This window comes from Equus asinus, chromosome 2 (assembly GCF_041296235.1).
Source record: "Equus asinus isolate D_3611 breed Donkey chromosome 2, EquAss-T2T_v2, whole genome shotgun sequence".
NCBI classification, from domain to species: domain Eukaryota; kingdom Metazoa; phylum Chordata; class Mammalia; order Perissodactyla; family Equidae; genus Equus; species Equus asinus.
The window spans coordinates 65021706-65042611 of record NC_091791.1 but is presented as its reverse complement, the minus strand read 5'-3'; the positions used below and the strand labels follow the sequence as shown (position 1 = coordinate 65042611).

Here is a 20906-nt window from a genome sequence, read left to right as displayed (position 1 = left end):
TACTTTCTGCATCTAGGAGATTGTTAGCTCATCTGCCCACCTCCTAGAAGAAGTGTGATCCCTCCTTTGGTTGGCATGAGCGATGAGATTGTAGCTTGGTCTTACTAGAGAGGGAAAGGAACGCTTTTGGAACTGAGGCCAATGATTTATGTTTTTCGTTCATTCAGTAAACAGTTGAAAAGTGCCTATTGCATGCAGGGCTCAAAGCTTGATACTAAGAGAAACATATTTACAAAAGTAAATAAAACGCGATCAGACCTTTCACTCCTTTACCCAACTGTGAGTTCCTTACACAAAATATGTATTTGCTCCATACAGTGGGTGAGGAATCAGAGACTAAGTCTAGATTCAAAACCAGCCTAAAGGGGGCTGGCCCCGTGGCCGAGTGGTTAAGTTCACGCGCTCCGCTGCAGGCAGCTCAGTGTTTCGTTGCTTCGAAACCTGGGTGCGGACATGGCACTGTTCATCAAACCACACTGAGGCAGTGTCCCACATGCCACAACTAGAAGGACCCACAATGAAGAATATACAACTATGTACTGGGGGGCTTTGGGGAGAAAAAGGAAAAAAAATAAAATCTGTAAAACCAGCCTAAGAGCAAAAGAAAAAGAGAGATCAAGAATCCTTGGGGAAGAGACCACACCAGCCTTTCGCCTCCAGCTGCCACTGAATGTTTTCACTGGAAATGAACAAGGTCATACAAGAATGGGGATCATTTATAGGTTCCTTGAAATGAGAGAAAGCTTGCCCTTGCCAAGATGTCCCTAATGGAATTCTGCTAATTGATCTGTGGGTATTTTTCTTAGAGATTTTCTTGATTCTCCACATGACACATCTCAAAGTTTATCTCTGATAAACTAGTGAATTAGACAAAGTTGGAGCCAGAGATTAATTTCAAGTGATGCACAGGGAGGGAGACCTTTGGCAGTCATAAGAACAAAACAAACTTGACATTGGATATTCTTTTAGGAGATCAAAGATCTTTGGAAAGATTTGTGTATTCCCATTAGAAGGTCAATAACAAATTCTAAGAGTAGTAGGCACTTTGCCGGGAAAAAAAGTTACTTCCGTCTAGGATCCTTATCTTTTTATATTTTTGAAAGAGAAAGATTAAACTTTATTTAAACTTTATAGATGTGGAATGTGCATAGAAGACTTAATGTCTAAAATATTGAAAAGGCTAATATATTTCCCCAAAGTCTTTGAAACTTTGTACCTTTACACAGGGAGTACTATAGTAGTGGTCCCCTGGAATCAGGGACACATGATTCTTTGCCAAACCCTTAAATATATGAGTGGAATCCAGCACAATGGGCATCTTTGTGTATCTAGACTTCTCTCCTTCGTTATTCTCAAGAGCTGGGCTCATCCTTTTGATTTCCACCCAGAAGTCTGCCTTAGCCTAATCCAGATAGCTGTGAATGATACAGCCTCAGACCTCATGCAGAGATGACTTAAACCCTCTCACCCCGTCATAGAGAACAAGAGGGCATCCTGGAGTAGCTTGGTCAGTCATGTCGTTTGGAGGTTCTTTGGTGCCTTACACAATCAGCCATAAGGTTTAAGGAACAGAGACACTGTGCAGCCAAAAGCCGGTCCAAATTACCCCATCTCCAGATGTTGTGCAGCAATAAGATGTTTTGGATACTGCAGTCAGTAAAAAGGTCTTTCAATGACAATGGGTACCTCCTGGGTAGTTTATTAGCACCCAAGAACAAAATGGAGAGCTATGATGCTGTGAGAGATTATTTACTTCTCATTTAGTTGCTGTAATCACCTTTCTTACCATTAATAGTGACCATGTATTAGGGATCTACTATGTGACAGTCACTCAGCACATGGTATGTACTTTAATTCTCTTAGTGACACTGTAAGCTAGTGATTATTCACCCCGTTTTACAGACGAGGAGAGTGAGGCTTAGCTGCATCCACATGCCCAGGGCCAGAACCTGAACTTGTAAGGCCTGACAACTGCACCTGCTTGTTTAACCAACATTGGCAGAAAACCTGAGACTTGAAAAAAATCTGCCTTACATCTGTGCCCCAAATCGTTCCTTTCCACCTCTTGACTAAAGCAAGCTTGAAGGCTATAATAAATTCTTTCAACCTACAGTCTCTGGAATGCCAATCCCAAATGCTCACTGGAGGCCACTTCTTGTTCACTGTTGATAAAGGACAGAGGAAATGAAAAGAAACTTTCCATTGATAGGAGCCTTGCCATCATTGTATTCGCACCATGACACAGTGGGATGGATCATGGGAGTGCAGCTGCTGAAGCACATAATGTACAAATGGGAAATGGTTCTGTGCGAGGCTTGTTTTACACATATGTATCACCCAGACACTGATGAGTGTCCAGTTTCTCCTTTTGAATTGTGTTGTTGAAATCATGATAGGGTTTTTTTCACTCAGAAGCTTTTTTTATACTCTTATATGAATACATATTAGAAAGTAGACTTTTCCTACTTTAGGAATTAACTCCTTTAGACCCCAGAAGTACCTGGAATTTTTTGTGTGTCCTTGTACAATATTCTGGACTGTACAGTTCTTCACCCTGTAACTTCATCTCATTGTAGACAGGATATTTTGATATGAAGTCCTGTGTTCCGTTCCATGGAGCCAGCTAAAGAAAATCTGAAAATTCCGTTGGAAATGAAATATACTTTTGGCTTTTTTTACAATAATAAATAATAAAAGTAACAGGAACCAACATGCATTTAGCCTTCTGGGCATTATCTCCCTTAATTCTCTGAAGAAAGACCGTGATTATCATCATCCCTAACTTGTAGATGAGGAAATTGAGTTTTAGGGAGGTTTAGTAACCCACCAAAATCAGACAGCTACTAAATAGCAAGGCTGGAATTTGGAGCCAATTTCTAATTACAGAGCCAGGGCATATAAGAACTGCCTTGCAGGAAAGAGGGTAAGAAAATGTGTAAAATCCAGAATTCTGCCTTCTAAAACAACATATTTAATTGGCTTTGAAAAAAGAATCCATCTAAACTGTATAAGGTCTGAATCTTTTCTCGTGATCTTGAAACGTCAGAGGGCTAATAGACCAGCGTGAAGAGTGGGTGGAGGGTAATTAGTCGGTGCCTGTACAATGCTGCTGCCCATTGCAAGCTGTGCTGTCAGTGTGGCCTGCTGCTTCCTGATTTGTGAGGATTCTCATTGTTGCCTGTGGTTCTCGGGCAGAACAGTCAAATCTTCATGGACTCTTGCTGTTATTTAGCGTTAAAAACAGCGATGACACGGGATTGGTCACCTTCTGTTAGCTCTTGTTATGGGTAAGAGTGGATATTCTTATGATGACAATTATTTTGCGACAATCATCTACTCTGAGTTGTCCCAACAGAAGAAAAGTTCACCTGAGTCCTTCCTGTGTTGCTACATCACTGCATTGGCTACAGCACGTTTCTGGAATGGTTTTACCAGCAGAAAAAGATTACATGTTAATTGTCCTCCTCCATTTTGATTGTTTTAGACTGTTGAGGACTTCCTTTAGCCTGATTCCAAACATTTATTACCTGAAATACCAGCTTTTCAGATCAAAGAATCTCTCTGTTGTATATACTGCTGCATTTAGTGACCCAACTTGCCTGTCCATTCAGCCCAGAGCCTCATCTCAGTCTCTGTGTAAAACATTCCTGTATTCTGTTTTTGATCTGCATAAAATTAAACTTGTTTATTTCACCCATTTATTAGACTAGTATACATTTATCTCTTCTGTCAGTCCAAACACAACTTTGTCAGCTAATCTATTTCTACCACTCTGAAATAGGACAGGGTAATTCTAGGTTCGTAGTTCCCTGCAGGGAAAGCTTTCTTAGGGGTAATTTGCATTTGTTTTCTAATTAGTTTGCCCCAATCAGGATGTACAACACATGCACCTCATTCAAGCACTCCCATCCATGTTTGTAAACAGCAGACTGGAATCATTAGGTATTTCCAACTGCTGACATTTTCATTTTTCACTTTTCTGGTAGACCTAATTCTTTCTACATAGGCTGCACATGGAATCTACTTCCATGTTCTTCTCAGTGTCATGCAGCTGTTCTGTTTGCTTCTGCATTGGTCACAGGTGTCTTGTACCATTCCCTGCAGTAACACGTGGTATGTATACATATATGTGTCTGTATACATATAGGGGTCCCATTAATGCTCTGTCATGTAATGAGAAATTGGTGTGGCAGTAGCTTTATTAGACCAATAACACTCAATGTTGACCATCCATTAGCAGTTTCCAAGGGGAAACATTATTAGAACTTTGCTTTAAGTCAGAAGCCCATCATGGCACCCTCATTATACAAACCCAGCCTTAAAACCTAGATTTGCTTTGATTTCTGCATTTGGGAGAATGCCAGCCTGGAACTTAAGCAGTAGAGCTTTATGATGGCATTATTCAACTAAACGTGTGGGACAGTGGACATCAGGCTCTAGACAAAAATCTTTGGGGAAAGAATGGTGGGCCCCCTATAAAATTAACAGCACAGTGTGCCTTCAAAGTTTTACTCAGAGTGTGACCTCACAAATGTGTCTTCTTTGTTTGTTTTTGTTCGTTGAGCAGTATATTAATTAATCCTGGAAACCATCTTAAGATCCAAGAAGGTACTTTAGGATTTTTCATCGCAAGTGATGCCAAAGAAGTTAAAAGGTAAGAGTTTATTTTCACCTGCCTTTCTTTCTGGCCCAGCTATAGACATCTTGATTCACTGAGCTGGGGCATGCTTCCACTATGTACAAGGCCCTAACCCCAAAACTTCTTGACATGTCTATGGGCATCAAAAGGTGCTAGTCTTAGGAAAAAGAGAGTGTGCTTTCAAATGCTTCCATGGACTCCTCTTCACATAATCAATTCCACATCTTTGACTTAGAATAATAGCATTTTAGAACTAGGAGGGCCTAGTTACCTGCTCCTTCATTTCCCAGATGAGGAAAGTGAGTCCCAAAGAGAATCATCCTGATTCTTAATGACCAGAACAATATAACATAGGACAACTGGCTCCTTGTCTATACTCTTTATTTAATATCATGCATGCAAATTTACTTGAGAATCATCTATTTTCTACCTTGAATGCTGAATGGAATCTCAAAGAGTTTGTATTAACTTCAGATGAAATACTAAGCTGGCTATATTTCTATTTGTGGTCTTCTAGGTAAGCGGCTGAAGTTGTCAGGTTCAATTCTTAAGTATCTGCAGGTACAGCCCAGGATTTCACTGGCCTCAATGTTTTATGACACTTTTATTAGTACCCTTGAACCTGTTTAAGCAGCTTAGGAAATCACAGAGCTCTTTGCAGAACACCATGGAATATTGTTATATTTGATTCTATCCTATGAACTAGAAAAAAAATTAGCAGAAAATGTGACTCACATGGTCAGACAGGTCACTCAGCTCAACAATAATATCACATAAAATATTTTAAATAAATATTAAATAAATTATAAAAGTCTGTAATTATTTATATAAGCCTATTGTTTTCATTTAATGAGTTCCTACTCAAAGCCAGGCCTGTGCTAGGTGTTCGACATATTTTATTGCTGCTTCTCAAAATAACCTTGTAAGGTAAGTTTTCTAAAACACTCAGGGCTTTGGTTTTCTCATCTGTAAAACTGAGATAAATGAATTGTGCAAGGCCATGCAGCAGATAAGGAAGTGGCAGAGCCCAGATTGGAATTGGTCTTTCCTTTTCGAAAATCCACACATTCTACCAAATTTAGTAATACTAGCAAATTCTTGCATAGAGTTTAATGTGTTTCAGTACTGTCCTAAATAGCAGGTGCCAGGTATTGCTGACCTCATTTAACCCTCTCAACAACCTTAGGAGCTTGGGGCATTACTATTCCAGTTTTACATGTGAGGAAGCTGAAGCACTCATGGTTAACTTGCCCAAAGCCACACTGTGAGTGAGCAGTAAAGCCTGGTTTCAAAACCAGGAGGTTCAGTTCCAGAGCTTGTGTTCTTAATTATTTTCCAAGAGGTGAGCCTGGCATGCTGAGCACAGAACTATAATATTTGACAACTGATGCTTATTATTTTCTTCCTCTTCACTCTATGCAAACTAGCCATACCAGGTATAGAAGCTTTTAGGGAAAAAAAAATGGGATGGAGAAGCAAAAAAAAAAAATCCTTAAAAGTGAGCTCTCTAATCACTTAAATTTACTTCTGCAAATTGGGAAAGGATTGCCATTATTCAGATGTGGGAGAGGAAAACCTCCTTATCCATTTCATGGAGTATCCCAAGAACAGTGTTCACCTGAGAGAAGAAAGTGAGGGTGAATGGGACTGAAGCCCCCCCAACCTCTGGAAGAGAAAGTTGTGCCCACGTCCAGACTGTGAGATACAAAAGCTGAAAGCAGCATCTGAGCACCACGTCCGGGGGCTGGGGAATACAGCGGCACCGCAGATCACATGTGTCTCTCAGATAGCAAATATAACATGAAGCTCCCATTTGTGTAATTCCATTTCCTATTGCATCTCTCACTAATGAATGTCACAAATACCAGGCAGTCCAAAAAACAAATTACCTCCTATATTAGGGAGTGCAGTATGTCTCATTTCACTGCTTTATGGTATTCACAAATACATGCTGACACAATCAGCTACCACACCAGCCTGTAATTTTCCATGGTATGTGATGTGTCAGAGCAAATGCTGTCAGTTAGGGGATTTCAAATAGATGAAGACTGCAGAAAAACCACAGATTGGACATTTGAGATTTGAATGAAACTAAACAAGTTTTGTAGAAATGGAAAAGTAGATTATGATGATCTAGTATTGAATTTGCACCCTCCACTGCAAAAAACAACCAAAGAAGTGAATGGATTCTACCTTGTAGCAAGTTTCAGATGCGGTGTTTTAGGAAAAGAGGAGTGAAACCATCCATTTCCAGTCTTAGAGAGCTCACTTTGGGATGACCATTTGGGCACTTGTCCTTTAGTTCTTGCCACTAAATAGTTTCCTTTTTAAATAACCTTGGAACATATTCTTTAATGTAAGAGTCACAAAATGGTGCCTCATTGACTCACCTTGGCTTACAGACATAATTCATGTGAGTCACAATTTTAAAAAATAAATTGGTTGCCAAGATGAAGAAGTCATATCTTTATATAAAAATCCTTACTGGTTTTTCCTGAAAAACTGCAGATCCAGCATTACTGAGCAGCATTCTCACACTCATTCATTCATTCATCTCTGTAGGTCAGTCACTTTCTAGAATATTCTATACTAGGTGCTGGGGAAATAGTGGTGAACAACGGCGGGAAGTCCCTGTTCCCATGGGCTCACACTCTAGGGAGGAGAGAGTTGTAGTTTTGTTTATTCATGGTGCAAAGAATTAATGCAGCTCGGTCACTGATTGAGATTGGGTATTAGTGAAGGCTACTCTGAGGGAGTGACACCTGAGCAGAGATGGAGGTGATAGGAAAGAATCCATCATACCAAGATCAGAAGGGAAGAGGAGACATGGTGCGAACAGTTTTCTTGTGTTTAGGGAGCCGAGGGAAAGAAAGTGTGTCTGGGGAGTGGAGTGGCGAGATGAGGCTGGAGAAAAAAGGAAGGATGGTTCCCATAAGTCTTTATAGAGTGGTTGGATATGTTATACAATGCAGTCATTGATGGTTTTAAGCTGGGAGTGATGTAGTCTGATTATTATTAAAAGGCCTTTCTACCTACATTGTGGAGAATGGGAGGTAGTGGAGCGGGAAAGGAGGCTGAGAGACGTGGAGACGGCTGCAGAGTTTAGGTGATAGAGGATAGCTTGGGCTAGACTGGTAAGTGGAGGTGGAGAGAAATGAGACCACTTCAGAAGATGTTAGAGAGTCTGTGGGACTCACTGATGAAGTGGATGTAAGAAGTGAGGGGAAAAAAGAGTACTCTAGAATGAAGCCTAGGTTTGGAACTTATACAGTTGGGTGGATGATGGCTCCATCTTACTGAGATGGGGAAAACTGGAGGAGGAGAAAGTTTATGCGCTAGGAAATTAAGAATTCTATTTGGATTATATTAATTCAGAGACATCTACTAAACATACATGTGGAGATGTCATAAAGGCAGTTGGATCTAAGATTCTAGAGTTCCAGGGAAAGGTGAGGGATGGAGATGTAAGTTTGGGCGCTGTATCAGTAAGGGTCCCGAGAAGAAACAGATGACACACTTAAATGCGAATAGGGAGGAGGGTTTTATGAAGGGTCTGTATAAAGCTGTGGGCAGAGAGTTAAGGAAAGTCAACAAGGGATGGCAGAGCACCCCAGAGCTAGCAGCAGAGGGGAGCCACTCTCAACCCTGGATGTGCAGAGTCAAGGGACAGGAGGGCTGTCAGAACCTGGAGAGAGAGGTCAGAGTGTGGGAAAGGCTGCCTGGTAGGAGCTGTGTCCTTCAGGAGAGAATTGTTGTCACTACCATTTCATGACCTGGCAGGGAGGAACTCATCTCTTCTCACCCTCCAGTCTCCTGCTGGCTTCTCCCACTGGCCAAACACAACAGGAAACCAGAGGACAAGGAGACCCTAAAGACCAGCCTCTTAGGATGTGGATCTGGTCTTCTTGATGATGCGTGTGTCAAGATCACCAGCTAAAGGCTGCCTGGGCAAAGGGTGACATGAGCAGGAGAGGAAGTGGAAAGGAGAGCAGAGAGAAGTGAGACTGGAGGAGGAGGCAGAGAGCAGATCTTGAGGAGTGTGGGAAGGCCCCTGAAATCCACAGCCATGGATTTCAAATGAGATCAGTCAGGACAGTTGTGTTTCCTTTCCCCAGCAACACTCAGCTGCTCAGTGCAGGTGTGCTGTAAGGCGGGGGCTTTGCCAGGTGAGCAGGTGAGAGGCAGAGAATGGTGCTTGCAAAGAAGTGCCACTCGGCAAAAATCAGCTGGAGCTTAGATACTCTGCCCCCTCCAGCTCACCACAGACCCTCACCCCTGCTCCATTTCACTCATTACCTGTCTGGCCCCTGTGGTTATTTCATTTCAGAATCTAGCTTTAATTCGTGAAGAAATCACACTTCATGTTTTCAACAATCTATTCAGACTCATCATCATTTCATCACCTCTTTAGTAGAGATGTGTTTAAGACCTTGGGCTCTGGGACTCGACTACGTGGATTTGGATCCTGGCTCTGCCACTTTTAGCTGTGTGACCTTGGGCAGGTCACTTAACCTCTCTGTGCTTCAGTTTTCTTATCCATGAAACAGAGATAACAATCATACCTCCTTCAAAGGATTGTTTGAGGATCAAATTCATTAACACATAAAATGCTTAGTGCCTGGCCTATAGTCTGTGCTCTATAAATGTTAGCTATTATTTTTCATGTCATTATTATTATGTGTAGGAGCATCAAATGGAACAGAAAATGGCCAAAGGAAGTGGAAGCAAAATTGCTTCCTCCTTTCCTGTCCTTCCCCTTTCAAGGCAGGTCACCACTGATTGGGTTCTTAGCCACATTGCCCCTCCAGGCAAACAGTCAGCTACCTTTTCTTTTTTTGCAACATGCATGAGAACTGGCATTTAAAGAAACAGTGGGGGCCAGCTCCGTGGCCGAGTGGTTAAGTTCACGCGCTCCGCTACAGCGGCCCAGGGTTGGGATCCTGGGCTCGGACATGGCACTGCTTGTCAGGCCACGTTGAAGCGGCGTCCCACATCCCACAACTAGAAGGACCTGCAACTAAGATATACAACTATGTACCAGGGGGGTTCGGGAAATAAAGCAGAAAAAAAAAAAAAAGATTGGCAACAGTTGTTAGCACCCCCCCCTCAAAAAAAAAAGGAAGATTAGCAACAGTTGTTAGCCTAGGTGCCAATCTTTAAAAAAAAAAAAAAAAAACGAAATAGTGGATGAGCTGCTAGGTTGGAAGGAGCGTTGGGCTTGGATTTAGAAGTCCTGCGGCCAGCCAGATTCCAGCACCAGATGGCTGTGGGCAGGTCATGATGACCTCCTCAATTTACGGATGAGGACACTGAGTCCCAGGGACTTTGGCTGCTTATCTCCAAGACCTCCTCCAGATCCAACAGTCTTAACATTGACTTCCAGTCAGTGCCCATCACAAATGCAAGTCCTGTGAAAACATGGACAGGGATCCAGGAAGAAAAGGGTTAAGAGTTGTGTTTATTTCTTTATAGCCCTGGTCAAGGAAAGACCATGTTTATCCTGGGCATCCAATTTCACATGGGGAGTAGTCAAAGTGTTAAGCCAGGGATTTTGTTAGTCCCCATATCCAGAAGTTTGTAAGGTTGTTCCAATGAATTTTATCACTGTACTCCCCAGTACTGAAAGGATGTAGGCCTCCAGTGCCCTTCTTCTAGGCCCTGTGCATTTTATTTTATTTTATTTTATTTTTTAAAGATTTTTTTTTTCTTTTTCTCCCCAAAGCCCCCTGGTACATAGTTGTATATTCTTCGTTGTGGGCCTTTCTAGTTGTGGCATGTGGGATGCCGCCTCAGCGTGGTTTCATGAGCAGTGCCAAGTCCGTGCCCAGGATTCGAACCAACAAAATACTGGGCCGCCTACAGCGGAGCACACGAACTTAACCACTCGGCCATGGGGCTGGCCCCTGTGCCTTTTAAACAGTCCTTGAATGATCTTATTTTGTCTCACCGAGAATACTTTGACACAGCCAATGTACTTTGTAATCGCAGATTGATGCTTAAGGCGGAGGAGGGGATTTTCTCATTGATTACTTTCTGTGAGTGTCCTTCTATCCACCCCAACCATATAATACCCCCTGCCCACCCCAGTCCAATGGTCAACTGCGCTGTGCCCCATAGGGAGAAGAAAACCTTCATTTATTACATGTTTCAGGGCTGGAGAGTATGGGAATTGGTCCTTCCGGTTTGGGAGTCAATATGGCTGTGAAATCCCAGAAGGATTTTGACAGAAGACTCGCTTGATGCATCACTTTTGTTTTTTCCTCTCCACCTTCCTCCTCAACCTCTCTCACTTTGAAAAGAAATGGTGCATTCAGAGTGACAAGGCTAATATTTTCATTTGACTGAGGAACATCATCCTTCCCCTTTAATGTATTTGACTAGATCGTGAGAATTTCGGACATATATTTAACTTCCCCACCTAGGATCCAGGTGTTGCCCACATGTCCTGATGAACTGCATTGAATGCTCTTCTCAAAAATGAAAGATGAGCAAGCAGACGCATTGTGTCACATCAACAACCTTTCCCCCATTCCTTTTCAAATGAAAGTTTATTAAAAGAAGCACTAACTCAAATTCCAGAGTCCTGTGTTTGAAATAAATGGTCTTGGAACAAACATTTCCGTCTGTAAATGTCTAAACGTTTCAAAAGATTAAAGGAAATTAGTGCTGGCGTGTTTCATTAATTTGGCACCACAGTGGAGGAAATGTGGTACTCGTTTCATTTGGGTGGATTATGAAACGTGTCAGTTTTTCCATTTTCTTTCTCCAGGGCATTTTTTTACTGCAAGGCCTGTCATGATGACATCACAGATCCCAAAAGAATAAAAAAATGTGGCTGCAAACGGCGTAAGTAGTGTTTCTTTCCCCCTTCCCTCCCTCTCTCCTTCCCTTTCCCCAAAGTCCTTTCCCTTCTCCTTTTCCTATTAAAGAAACACTAAACATCAAGAGATTTCTTGCATATGTTTGTGTTTCACCCAGCAGTTTAAAGAGATAGGAAATAAATATCTGTCCTCGCTTTATTAAAGCAGAGGATGAGAAATCACCACCATCAGCACCCAGGAGTGAAGCTAGTACCTAATCCCCACTTCTTGACTCTAAAGGGATGCCCAGGTAGATGCGTCCAGTCCAACAAAGTAAGTACAGTGTGTGAAAAGGAGGACAGCTCAGGATGTGAAGGAGGGAATATTTTTGCGTAGAGATCTCCAGCAGATGGGGGACTAAGTGTAAAGATGGCCGTTCTAGGGCTGAGAGGGAAACTGAGTCTGAGGACTTGGTCTCCCAAATGGGAGCTCACTCTCTTTCCATTTGGGATTGCTGCAGGTTTTGGTACCAAAGACTGGAGTTTTCAATTGTGATACCCCTAGACTAGCCTAAGAAAAGAACTTGGCCATCACCAATGGGCTTTGCCATTGTCCCAGTGACCAGCCTCAAACACATGCCCTTTGGGGTGGACTAGATTGGGCTCAGCAGCCTCCTGCATATCCTCTCTCAAATCCCTTCCAAAGCAGCTTGCCAGTGGGGCCTCTTAAAAAAGATATGGTCAGTCAGGAATGTTGGATTGTGAGCCCCTGAGAAACCGGGGCTTAAAGTGGGCGTTTCCTTGAGAAGCCTGTGCCTTTTGCAGTTAATTACGTTGCATTGCCTAATAGAAATTGTTCACAGCCCTAAAGACAACAGTAGTAATGATGCCTTCCTTCCTATGGTGATTTGGTCTTTTCAAAGCTTCTTAGGATCATTATTTTCTTTGATCCTCACCGTAACCCTGTGTAATTGGCAGCAGGGGTGTTACTAATTCTGTTTTACAAAAAGAGGACACCAAGGCTTTAAGTTTAGTGTGAGGGTGAGATTGCTGAGAGTCACACAGACCCAACAGGCTGGCGTTCAGGCCCGTTGGTACTGTGCTCTCAATGCCCTCATCTTTTTTTGCAGGAGAGAAGGACAAGTGAGTGACCTTGGGTCTGATTAGTAAGAACCCAGTTGTGAAAGATCATCCCGTAAAATACTTTTCACAAGTAGAAACCAGACAGAAGAGCACCATTCCTGAAATACACCAACTGAAGCAAGGGCTTTTTTCACTGCCCTCCCAAAGGGGGGTACAGTAAACACACAACCAATGAGATATAAGTATCACTCTGCTGGAGCATGGAGAAGACATTCTCTTAGAAAAATACCCATGGGGACCACTCCTGGTCTAGAGCAGTTTCTGGAGAAATTCTCTCAGGCTGATTCCCAAGTTTGGGGCAGCTTAGGCCCACAGTTTTGTTCCCCTTTTCTCCACTGACAACACACAGCCTTCACTCAATTCTGACATCTCACCAAGATGAGTATTTATTGATGTCTCAGAACAAGAGCCTTGAACTTCTTGGGGCCTAAGAATTCTCTGGTTATGACAACCTACCAGGAAGAGCGTCTAAGGGCATGTAAGGTACAAAACAAACCCACTGCCCACCAATCCCCCCAACTCCATGACACACAAAAGGCCCTTCTCACGAGGCAGTGCACCCCACTCTGCTCGGGGCTGGTTGTGAACACAGAAGCACAGCTCAGCTGAGCAGGCGTGTCCCAGATTATTTCCATCAGAAGGCACACAGCAAGGTGGAAGTAAACAGAGAGGAACAAATGCAAGAGGGTGAACTCCTTTGTAAGGACACTCTTGTAGTGGAGGTGGTTGGGAAGCCCAGGAGAGTGTTGAGGCCAATAACCCATGACAGCATGTTTGCCAGAGAACCTAGGTCCATGGGGGTATCAGTGAAATTCACTTATTGATTAATCATTCACATATTTTTGAGTACCTTCTTTGTGCTAGGTGCTATTTTTAGTACTAGGGAACGAGTGTCCCTGCCCTCCTGAAGTCTTCACTCTAATGAATGTAGACAAACAGTGATCATAGAAACCATTAAATCCATTCAGATGGAGACAGGTGCTGTGAAGAGAGAGGAGACCGCCCGAGAGAGTGAAGAACCTTGTAGGGATGCTGCTTTAGCTGAAAGGTCTGGAAGGCCTCCCTTGGGAGGTGACACTGAGACCCGGTCCAGGTAGGCAGAAGAGCAAGGGCAAAGGCCAAGAGGTGGGAATAAGTCTGTAGTGTTTGAGGGAAGGAAGAAGGCGAGTGGGGCTGGTGGGATTGAGGAGAGCGTGGTACAAGAAGAGATCAGAGAGGAAGGCGGGGCTGTGGTAAGAAACTTGGGTTTTAGTCCTATAATAAATATATCCATTGGAGGATTTTAAGCAAGGAAATGACATCATCAATTCCTATTTTAAAGAATCTTCCTGGTGACTGGACAGAGAACAGATTCTAGGGAGGCAAGAGTGGAAGTGGAAGGATGAAGAGAGAGCATTTTGACTTCCACTCTGGTACTGGAATTTTCCTCACAGGGCACTGTAGTGGAACCCAGCACACAGTTTATTAAGTCTCTAGAAATGAGGATTTGGCCTCTAGGATAATTTTCCATCATGGTTCCAGGCAAGCAAACAGAAGCTGACTTTAACTTCATCCTGGAGAGAGAGGCACATAAGTCTTTGGAATAATTTTATTCTCTTCATTTCCCTTAAAGTTGGTTCAGCTAATGAAGCGTATGATCCCCCATCATGCTCGGCACAGATGCTACAAAAGGACCACCTCCCCAAAGCCAAGCCGGTGTGACAAGGGTCTCGCTCCCTTCTCTCTGCACCCCATGCCTGCCTTGGGCTCTTCATTTCATAGACACCCTCAGCTGTGAGGTTAATATTTCATAACAATCAAATTGTCCAGACATGGTTCTTCCTAATTAAAAGGCCATAGCAGCCTGTGTTACAGAGGGCAGGATGCAGATGTGTACGTGTAAGGGGTGGTTAGAATAAAATGAATTATTAAGCATGAATCTCCCCATGCATACCAGGAAAGTGAGGAAATTGGGGAAGATAGGTTTTGGTTGCAAAGAAACTTTCATTAGAAGGAGCTAGAATTGTTAATAGTGCTTTGGGGGAGTTCCTGTGCCTTTGAATGCACATTGCCTGGTGCCCTGAGTTGGAGAGGGCAGTTGACCCACATAGTCATTTCTCCAAACCTGTTAGGCCAGGTATTAATAATTCACTCTGGAATGATACACCTCCATGAGGGCCGAGCTGCTGACAGTCACTGGTCTTTATCTACAACTTCCTAACCCTCCCTTCCCAACCTAGCTCTTCCGCTTCTAACCCTTCCCCCACCTCCCTGTTCGCTTTCATTCAGTAACCTTAAATGCTTCGTGTCATACTATCTGGAGAACTACTGAATGTGGGCATTCCATTTCTGAAAATTCTGTGGTAGTATAGTTTAACTTGTGCATTTCTTTCCATTTCTTCATAGCTCTCCATCAAGGAAGAGAGTCAAATTCAACTTTCTGGCCAAGGAGCAAGCTCTCAGAGTCCACTACTCACTGATTTTCTTTCTCTGTGTAACAAAGCTGGTCTAATGATTTACATTTTCTCCTCCATAGCCTCTAAAAGTTTGCCAAAGGGTGGACTCCTAGGGGACAAGTCATGCCTAAATTAATGTGTTTGAAGGAATTTCTTTAACTTCTAATCATTGACATATTTTTGATTTATTTTTTTTCCTCTTTGCTGCCTTGGAATACGGGCCCTACTCTATTTTAACTGCACACTGGTAGTGATATATTGTGAGTAAAACGGGTTCCCAGAAGCCCAGAGTCCAGTTCCCCTGTCTTTTTCTAGAAGAGATACTTCTTTTATTTTCTGTACAGTTTCAGTTCCTCTTTTCTTTTGGTATTTGTGTTGCATGTAGCAGTGACATCCTGCCCCAGCTCCCTCATCCAGCACCGTCCGCAGAGTAGCCTGGAGCCAGAGAACCCTGAGAGCAGGGCACGCCTCCGTTCATTCACCCACTCCCAGCCTCTTGCCAGCTTCTGGTGCTGTCTTATTTTTCCATTTGAAAATAAGACCTTGACAACAGTGTTCCTTTTGAAGGCCTTGTCTCAGTGACCTTTAGGGGACACTGAGTGGGCTGAGGTAATTACCACTCTAGCTCTAGATGCCTCGTCAATTGAGGGTCATTGTCATGCTTGCCTTTGATAAATTATACTTGATCTCCTCTGCTATTGAGCTTGAGTTCCTATCCTGAAGGAAACATATATGCTACATATATATTCCTGTGTTGTGATATATATATGATATGTACCAATACTTTATATGTAAAAATGTATATATTTTTATATATAAGCATAGAGATATTTCATAGAGAGTGACATATTTATCACAATATCTGTGCCTCTCTATACGAGAAAGTGCTTGCTAGAGGATTAACTGGCTGCCCAGTTTTGGGACTGCGAGTATTTAAACCATGTTACTGGAGACAAGTCTTTCCACAGTGGTAATTATTTCCTACAGTCTATGAAGTTTCCTTGCTTTAAAATAAAGTTTCTTTTTCAATCAGTACCCACTAGGATATACTCACTTCCTCTATCTCTATGGGTATTAGGAATATAGGCATCTTGGAAAATCCATTTACTTGTTTAAGGTGGAAAATATGGCTCAAGGAGAACGTTCCATTTCATTAGTGAGCTATGGAGAAGTCTGGACAAGTAAATGTAAGTCTTCAAGCCTCTAACTGATTCAAGGGTAGGATCCCTCTCAGCCGACAAGATGCGGCAATTTTAAGGCCAGTATTTTTGTGTGTGACTTAGAGCAATGCTGCTTTCAGTGGCACCAGCAATGAGCATCAGGTCTTTACTCATGTACAAAAGACTCCACTGAGAACTAGAAGCAACCTGCAGACCAGTTCAGTCCAACGACCCTCAAATTTGAAGAAGATGTCCCAGCAACTCAGTCCTTTCATATTCCTTTGCAGCAGAAGAGTCAAGTTGGATGTCTGATCTTGGCTAGTCTTCAGAGTTTGAGGGTATAGAATGTTCCATGTACAAACAACACAAAACAATGACCTTCTTCAGTTTGATGCACAATTCTGCCAAAATTGACTCCGTGGTTCCCTTTATCTGCAGAACACCTTTAAGGATGGCATGAGCGCATGAACCACTTTCATACCTACAGAGCTGCCTTCTGTATCCAACAGTCCTTCAGAATTGGAGGGAAAACGTGATGTCAATCAACAAACAACTCTAGTGCCAACTTCTTCTGCCCACCCCAGCCACAATATGATGTTGAGGGCAGGATCAACTAGCTCTGTGTGCTCTTGCTGCTGACATTAACTAGTGTTTTCTTTCCGTTCTTTCTGTTCTTGGAAAACCACCTGGAAGATCTCTCTTCTCCCTCCAGAAGCTAATAGGAGGAATTTTGCAAAGTGAAGACATCATTCCTCATTTATAGGACGTGAAAGAGTGCTCTCTGATTCCCAGTGTCACATCAGACAAATGCCTTAGCTTTACACCTTGGTGGACTTTCTCTCCCATGCATATTTTTACTTATCATTTTAGTTCCTGCTGGGCATGTAAAGAGCAGCTCCAGGGTTCTGGCTTTGAAATAATCAGCCCTTCACTGGACTGATTTTAAACATGAGGTTGTGATCTGATGGTGTCTGTGAACTGAATGGCAGATTTTTTTTTTCTTCCACACCAGTCTTCCCCTAAATTGCTCCATTTGAAACCTAAAATACTCTCCCCAGCTGTTGGAAGACTCCACCTGAGCCTCACAGTCCAGTGCTGCTTTTCCTGCCCCTTCCAATCCACCCTGGAAATTAAGATTCTGCAATTGGAAATTGGCTGAAAATTTTGTTGCTGATGTGGGAGGCAGATGGTGCTGAGAACAGGATGGAATCCAACTCCCTCTTCCATTGCAGGCTTGGCTGGGAAGGGCTAACCAGCAGAGAACCTGCGTTTGACAGCTGATTGTCAGTTTGACGCAAGGAAAGAGCAGTAACTAAGCCACATCGACAGCAGCCATTTCTCCACAGGTTTCCTTTCTTGTGATCACCACTTTTGAAAATATAGGAAAAGTTGTCCAAGGGTATGTCTGAGAAATCTTCCAGTTTTAAACACTTAAAAGTAAACAGATATCTTTGATGATGTCCATTAGGGAAATTCTTTTATTTTTGTCTCTAGAAATAGCACTAGGAAGTCATATGGAAATGCTGGTTGAATATCCACTTCATTGTGGTGAAGGAAAGCAAGTAAAAGCTTTTTGGCAAATCGTAAAACTGCTAGGACAGAGATCTTGGGAGGAGAGACCCAGGGTCTAATTTTTGGCAACCACATAACCTCTTTGAATCTGTGGCACTGGTCCAAGAAAAAGAACCTTATGATGTGGGCCAAAGAGAAAACTGAGTCCCTGGAGGCTTTTTTTTCTGCTTTCCTGGAGTTACACCAGCCTATGGGGCAATTGATTGAACATAACGTCCCAAGAGCCCTAAGAGGGAATGACAAGTAGCTGCAGCATTCACACCTACCGGAGGCTGGCTTCCGTCTGTCTCCCGTCTCAGGAAGCTGCAGTAGGGCTTGGAGACCCAGCTAGCTGGTACTGAAGCAGTCCTACTCTTTTGGCCATGGCTACAGAGCCCATGTGCTCGCCAGTTGCCACTTTTGAACACTCTAGCACCACCTCCTTGAACCTCTCACCCCTTTGTCCCGCTGCCCCCTAAACATCTGCTGTAGATTGTGAGAAGCCAGTGAACTGAGATGACACTGCACACATTTCACTTCCTAGAGACACACACCGTCCTATTTCTACTCCCTTTCAAAGAAAGGCTAGCTGGTTCAGGTGGTCCGTTAGCTAGCTGCTCTTCCACACAGATCCACTAGATGTCCTCATAGGTCTACTTTGTTTTACCATTGAAACCCTGGGGAAAACTGCCTTTCCTGAGGTTTGGGATTTAGGAAGAGAGCCTCAGATGACTATGTAAAAAAGATCAGCAAACAACGAAGGAAAGAGAGCACTTCATGTGGCCACGGAGTAGAGCTATGAAATTTACTTCTGTTTTAAATAAATACTGAAACTTTCAAAGTTGCTCTTTGAAACCCAACCTTGGGAGTTTTAAGTGGTACTCTGCTATCTGAAATTAACCATCTAACCTACGTGAACTCTAGACAAGGAAACAATGACGGAGAAATGGAAGTAAAATACCAGTGGTTCTGAATATTCATGGTTCCCTAAAGCAAAATCAAAGGATCAGGAAGCCAGAGGGAGAGTTGAGGGAGACGAGGGGTGGTATTTTCCAAATCAGGAGGTCCACAACTTAATTTTGATATAATTTTATTTTACAACTTGAGAGTAGAATGTTACACACAGAGTGTCCACACCTTTGGAACAGCTACCACCAGGGGGACAGATCCTCATCTGCTTTTAGTTAAAGAGCTTGTTTGTGACTCATATCACAGCCCAGAGGAAGGCTTTTCCTGGTTGGGAGACATCCTTCAAGTCTGACAGATCACTCCACCAGATGGGAGCTCAGAATGGGCCTTACCTTTTAAGAAAGTCGACCTGGAAGTATATAGGTGAAGACACCTGACAGGGGGCCAATGAAAATAAAGTATTCCAGAAGTAGAGCAAAAGAGCCACTCACCCAGTCGGTGGCACCTTGGTCTAGGCATTGTTTTTCACGAAGGTTTGTGAATGTTTGGGGCTCAATCATTTTTTCACCGTTTCTGTCTTGTCTTTGAGCCTCTCATTGATCATTCTTGCTGACTTTTTGTGGCGGTGCTTGTTTGTCTTCTGAGATTTCTATTTTGTATTTGGTGTGAGTGTAAACATGCTGACTGGGAAGGAATGACGAGTAATAGCATGTTTTCCTTTTTATGCACAAGCTGCTTTGGAATGTGACTGCTTATAATTAACATTTAATCTTCTTATAGCAAATGGTTTTTTGCTGCTTCGATTACCAGTTTCAGCCTGTTCCTGCATGCTAACAATATGAAATTTTAGAACAATGCATGGTCTCCACAACAGCCAACATTAACAGTTGCAAACAGTCCCTGAGAGGCACTGGTTTGAAGTGTGTTTCCTCCTGGACTCTTATCAAGTAGGAGGTTTAAATCATCCACTATGATAGGCTTACCTCTCACAAAATCATTTCAAAAGTTATTTCACTCCAACCTCCCTCCCCTTGTCCTTAAAAATAGTATATAAGAAGTTTCTTTTGCTATAAATGTGTCAGATTCTGTTATTGTATATGAACACAAAATGGCAGTATGGAAATGAAAACCAGGGACTGTTGCTAATGAGAAGCATAGCATTTCAGAGTTTGATGGGCTTCTCTTCTACTACAGCATTTGATTAAAATTTTTTTTCAAAACAATTTATCTGCAGTGAAACAAAAAAATCATCTTCGTTTCCCTCCTCTGTGTAAATAACAAATCAATATTTCTAGTAAAAGAACTAAGAAAGAAAAAACAAGCGATTTCTCCCCAAGTCGTACACCAGATCTGGATGCATTTAAAATAACTTTATTTTCATGTCTTCAACTGAAGACTTTTTTCCCGTTTCTTGACTTCAACAGCTGCTGTTTAGGGTGTCTGGGCATTCACACCATACCTTCTCAATTCTTCTGATTCAAATGCTATAGTGGAACTTTTTTTTTTTTTTGTAAATGCTGAGCTCAGGAATGATGTTCCACGCATTGAACGGGGCTAGGGCTGCATGATGATGATCTGAACAACTGACTAGCTAGGATGCTGAAAGAATGTGCCACTAAGACGTGAGCCACGTTTACAGGAATGGAGTTGCTGCTGAAGAGATCTCTCATTCATCCCCCCCGTGCCTGTTCTTCACAATCATAACGTTACCCTTGCTTGACAAATATACTGTATGGCAAGTCATAAAGGTCTTAGAACAGGACTTGACCCATTCGAGAGATTTAAACCCTTCTTCGTGGTGACTGTAACACTCAAAGAGGGCAAAACCACAAGCCATATTTTAAAGTAAAAGTGCAACCATTCTCCACAAAGAAAAAGAAAGAGGGGAAAAAATGGCTTTCCAAATGGAAGGTGGGGGCCCAGGGAATAACACCTCTCCAGTTCAGGTTGCAATTTGACTGTGATCCGTGGAATAAATATGAATTCTTCTCCCATTCTGTGAAAGAAGCAAGCCAGTTCATGCTAAGTGAAAGCAAACATGTTTGCCTGTTGTAGCATCAAAATGAGGTACAAAAAGCTTCTTGTTGTACTGGAATATAAATTGACCTGAAGGGTAAAGGTCAAGGGCCTTGAGAACTGCTACAGTGATGTCCACCAACTTTTGTAGGTTAGCACCCACAGTGGATCCCCAGGCAGCACAGAACCTCTGATACTAGCTTTAGAACTATCATTGCTGTATGCAAATCTCAATAAGATATTTTAAATGGGAT

The 20906-nt window shown here is 42.6% G+C and overlaps 1 protein-coding gene across 22 annotated transcripts in view; it reads left to right on the top strand.

The window, feature by feature from the left end:
- KCNMA1 (potassium calcium-activated channel subfamily M alpha 1) overlaps positions 1 to 20906 on the top strand; it is a 714937-nt gene that overhangs the window by 563688 nt on the left and 130343 nt on the right. For all 22 annotated transcript variants that reach the window (XM_014836994.3, XM_014836959.3, XM_070491092.1 and 19 more), the window contains 2 exons: positions 4568 to 4654; positions 11409 to 11485. In XM_014836994.3, coding sequence (XP_014692480.3) covers positions 4568 to 4654; positions 11409 to 11485 — 164 coding nt within the window. The remainder of the gene's footprint in view (positions 1 to 4567; positions 4655 to 11408; positions 11486 to 20906) is intronic.